This window comes from Stegastes partitus, unplaced genomic scaffold (genome assembly GCF_000690725.1).
Source record: "Stegastes partitus isolate 25-593 unplaced genomic scaffold, Stegastes_partitus-1.0.2 Scaffold370, whole genome shotgun sequence".
Taxonomy (NCBI): Eukaryota; Metazoa; Chordata; class Actinopteri; family Pomacentridae; genus Stegastes; species Stegastes partitus.
In genome coordinates this window covers 531586-536113 of record NW_007578101.1, presented here as the reverse complement: position 1 = coordinate 536113, position 4528 = coordinate 531586, and the positions used below count along the sequence as shown (strand labels likewise).

At 44.0% G+C, this 4528-nt stretch overlaps 1 protein-coding gene across 1 annotated transcript in view; it reads right to left on the bottom strand.

Annotated features, from left to right (window-relative positions):
- Positions 1-1796: 1796 nt before the first annotated feature.
- The window catches only part of lhfpl4a (LHFPL tetraspan subfamily member 4a), a gene marked incomplete at its 3' end in the record, with an annotated part of 33549 nt that continues 30817 nt past the window's right edge, over positions 1797-4528 (bottom strand). The window contains exon 4 of the mRNA XM_008284753.1: positions 1797-1829. Within this exon, the coding sequence (XP_008282975.1) occupies positions 1797-1829 (33 nt within the window). The remainder of the gene's footprint in view (positions 1830-4528) is intronic.

Here is a 4528-nt window from a genome sequence, read left to right as displayed (position 1 = left end):
AAATAAATAAATTAGAAAAGAGTAGCTGATTGGACTAAATTCCTTTATTATAATTATATTTTAGTATTAAATCCTTGCTACATTAGTTCATTTCGTTCTAGATTAATCAGCACAGAGGCGACTGGTTTTGCTGCTTGTCACTTTTAAACAGAACCTGCTGATGTAAAAGGGAACAACTTACAGACCCGTCTGCACTGAGCTCACAGCAGGGAGCATTTAAATCAGCAGCTAAATTAAGAAAGCAGCTTCTTATTTGCAGTCCTGGCCAGTCAGAGCTGCCCCTGGATGAACCTCCTGGTGGTGGCTGCAGGGCTGGATGGAGGCGATGGAGGGGTTTGGGGGGATGTTGATGATGATGGCAGGATATTAATAGCTGCAACGCTTTCTGATGATTCATCCTCCACATAAGTCCATTTAATGAAGAACTGGATGGGCCAGAAGTGAGTGAGTGAGGACGGAGAGAGGAGGTTTAGAGGTTCTGTTAATGTTCTGTTCATCACCCTGAACGGCCTCCACGGTGCCACCAAGGAGGGTTGGTGTTTATTGGCCGCCCCACATGAATGGATAAAGTTCTGTCATTGAAGTTCCGAAATCCAAGTTTCAGTGAATGCATCTGTGGAGTGCAGCATCCCAAAGTGTCTGTGATGTGACTCAGTTTTGTTCCACGTCTCTCTTTTTTGGGGGGATGTTGCTGTTGTGAGATGCTCGTTCTCTTTTTTATTGGTGTCCATCTTGTGCTGAATCCTCCAGGGTCCGGTCCTGCAATCCTCTCTTGATTATTAACGAAACATGTTCACCTCCATCCTGGAGAACGTTCCTCTCCTGCTCAAAGGATTTGGTTTTTTTGACAAACTAAAGTCTCTAAAAGATTCAGTTGTTTTTTTAGCTCCATTATTCTCCTCCATACCTGCATGGTCTCCTCTACTATTGACAGCTCCACCGTTATGGAGACTCCAAAACAGTTTTTAAAACATGTTTGATCATTTTCATGGTGGGCTGGTGGGCTGAGAGGAAGGTCCACGTTCCTCTCGCTCAGGCTGTTAATTCAGACTATAGGCTTCATTGTTGTACTGATTTGTCTGGGCTTTTGTCATCACTCAGGATTCCACTCAGGTGTGTGACCTGAACTGTATTTACTCTAAAACAAAGAGACTGAATGTTGCACCTTGTGTCCCAGAGGAACAGACCCACTGATCAAAAACTCGGTGCTTCAGACAACGTCACGGTTGCAACAGAAATCGTTGTGGTGAGATTCAGAACATCACTTCATAGCTGAGCTGAGTTTGCAGCACATCTGGTCACATTTCTCTCTCAGTCAGCTTCCATTAATTACAAAACGATGGATCTGGAGCGCATTAATGTTTGAGACTCATCCCTGTTAGTGAGATGAACCAGGACTCGTTTCAACGTGTTGAGCTTCAGACATGTTGACGGCTGTATTTTTGCCTACAGCCTCGATGCTGAGCTCAGAGAACTGCTTGCTGGTACCAGCTTCATGTTTTTTTACTGGACCGACAAAAGGACTGATAATAATAGAATGTTTTAATCCAACACTCAGCTGAAAGCAAATAACTTCCTGAAAAGCAGAATCCTTCCTTTAAGTTTAGATTTTTACAGCAAACCGTGATGGTTGAGTCCTTCGTCTTAGTTTTTCTATTAAATTTAAATCAGCGGTGTAAAGCACAATAGATCAGTGTTTTTGGACGGGGGGGTAACACAAAGTAAGGAGAGGTGAAGGTAGTTCAGAGGGCATCAGGTTCTGCATGCAAGGATCAACAAAAGCTGCAGGGTCTTACTCCATCCATTCGCAGAGAAGGACCGAGATGGAGCTGAAGGAAGGAAGCAAAGTTAAAATGAGACGATGGTGGTTTAAATAATCACGCATTGATTTCAAGCCTCCACATTCACACCAGTGCAGACACACTCTGTCCTGTGTTCTTCCCCATGGATGGTGCATGAAAAAAGCAGCTGAACTTTCATGTTTGCACATTTATTGCAGTGCAGCAGGTGACTGCTGTGAACGAGGCTGGATTCAGGGATTCTAAATACATGAATGATTCAAACAGAGGTGCCTCACAGCTGTATTTAGAGGATGTGTCCTGCAAGATGATTCCAGGTGAAGCTCCTGCACTGACCAAAAACAGTTTCCAAGCCACTGACTTGTTCTTATGGACCGAATGGATCAAACTGAGAAAACTAAGGTGCTACTTAACATTATTGATGCTCAGAAAAAAATCTAAACTATTCTTTTCCAAATTCTACCTTTGACAACACATTTATGGCTTCATGGGCCTGGACCTCCCCGCCCCCGCCGGGCCGCTGTGGATTCTGGGAGACGTGTTCATCGGCCAGTACGACACCGTGTTCGACTGCGACAGCAACAGGGTGGGCTTCGCTAAATCCAAATGAGCACATCTTCCACCGGAGCATCATGTTCAAGCTTCACAATCTGAGCTGCACACGTTTTCTGTTGCTTTGCAATCAAACCGTATTCAGCAACAGACTCTGTGTGGAGCCTGAATGCACTGATCTGAAGAATTTCTACCGTTTCTGACAGCGTGAGAGAAACAGATTGTGGACGTGGTGGTTGTGTGAGTTGATATGATATATGTGGTGGTTCTGCCCTTTTCAAACATCCAAGTGTTCTTTTGATAATAGTGTCGTAACAGCGTCATTGGCTCTGACCTCTGACCTGTCAGCCAATGACACGCCGTCTACCTGTTGAACTGCCAGTTAGCTCCTGTTTACAAGACTGACAACATTTCTCTGAATCAACCAATTTTTGACTGCAGCTGTAAACTCACACAGGCTAACTCAACCTCTACATCTCCACTAAGAACTCACAAAGCAAGAAAACTGCCTCCAAACTCACAGGTGAGGGCAGTTCTGGTGTTAGACCGAAGCCATCCATTTTTAGACGGTGGCATGACGACGGCTAACTAGCTAGGTCTTCCCTATTTGGTATTTTTAACCTCAGTTTTTAAAAAACTTCTGTTTGGTCCATTATTTTAGCCTGGCAGAAGGTTGGATATCACCACAGCTATCGTCTCACAATAGGCAGAGAGAAGGTGATGGCCAAGAAACACCAAAGCTACCATTAAGCATGGTGGGGGCAGTATTATGTTCTGGGGCTTTGTTGGTGCCAGTTGAACTGGTGCTTTATACAATGTAAAATGAATAATGGAAGAAGGAGGATTAACTCCACATTCTTCGTGAAACCCTAAAATGTCTCAGACAGGGGTGGGTCTTGGACACAGTTGGGAGTTCCAACAGGACAATGACCCCAAACACACATCAAAAGTGGGAAAAAATGGCTAAATCCAACTAGAATTAAAGTTTTAGACTGGCCTCCCCAAAGTCCTGACTTAAACCCCGTCGACAACTTCTGGACTGTGATGAAGAAACAAGTCTGTGTCAGAAAGACAACACATTTAATTTAACTCTCCGTCATGAGGACTGGTCACAGATAAAACCAGAAGCCTGCAAGAAACTTGTGGACTGGTTCTGAAAGCACCTAGTTGGGGTGAAAATAGCCAAGAGATGTGTTTCAATGATTCTGTTTTAGAAAATCCACAGTTAGAGGAGTCATTGGAAACTCATGAGTGCCACGATACACATGGTCTTCACGAGTGTATGTAGACTTTAGTTCACAGCTGTACATACAGACACATACAGAAGCTGGAGGGCCTGATGTATGCAGCTGACACACAATGAAAGACCTTCCTGGACTCGACGTCTCCACTCGCATTCGGCCTTTTCCGTTGAGAAAGCATCGCTCCTGGGGATGTTTCCTCCAACATGCTCCCACCTTTAGTTTTACCCACTGACTTCTCTTCTTCTGCTACCCCTCTGCTTGAGCGCAGTCCTTCATCCCCTGACGTCAATATGCGACTGTTTTTGGGTCTGTAATGTTACCAAACATCATGTGTCTTATGAGGGCGAGTGCAAAATATCTGACCTGACACCAGGGAGTCAGCTGAAGGCAAACTGCACCCACTCACACAGACTGAACAGGAATTGATTACTGGGCTGTTTTTAAAGAAAGAAACAAACCCTGCAGCCACAGGCGGACTCACGCTGATGTCGGTAAAACTGGAAATAATAATTAGTGGTATATCCAGGGGTTAATCTGAGAATTATTATAAAACCATTTGTGGAGGTCCTGTGATTGATAGTGTTTGACAGACGGTACATAAAGTATAACACGGTCTAATCCGGGCTGACAACCCTCTGCTCTGAATGTGGCTGTTTGCAAAAACCACCAGCTGAGGACAATAAACCTCCATTAAATATAGAAACAGTGGTGATAGGCTGCACAGAGGGGAGAATGTGAATGTATATAAATCAATATGCATGAACCAGCTGAGCTCGTTAATAATACAATATGATATGATTACATTAAATGGGGATTTATTTAGATTCTACAGTATTAACACATAAATTGTGAAAACATATCAACTGCTGAAGATGGCCGCCGTGAGGAGGAGCGTCCTCCAGCTACTGAATCAGATTTCTGCTTTACATTCAG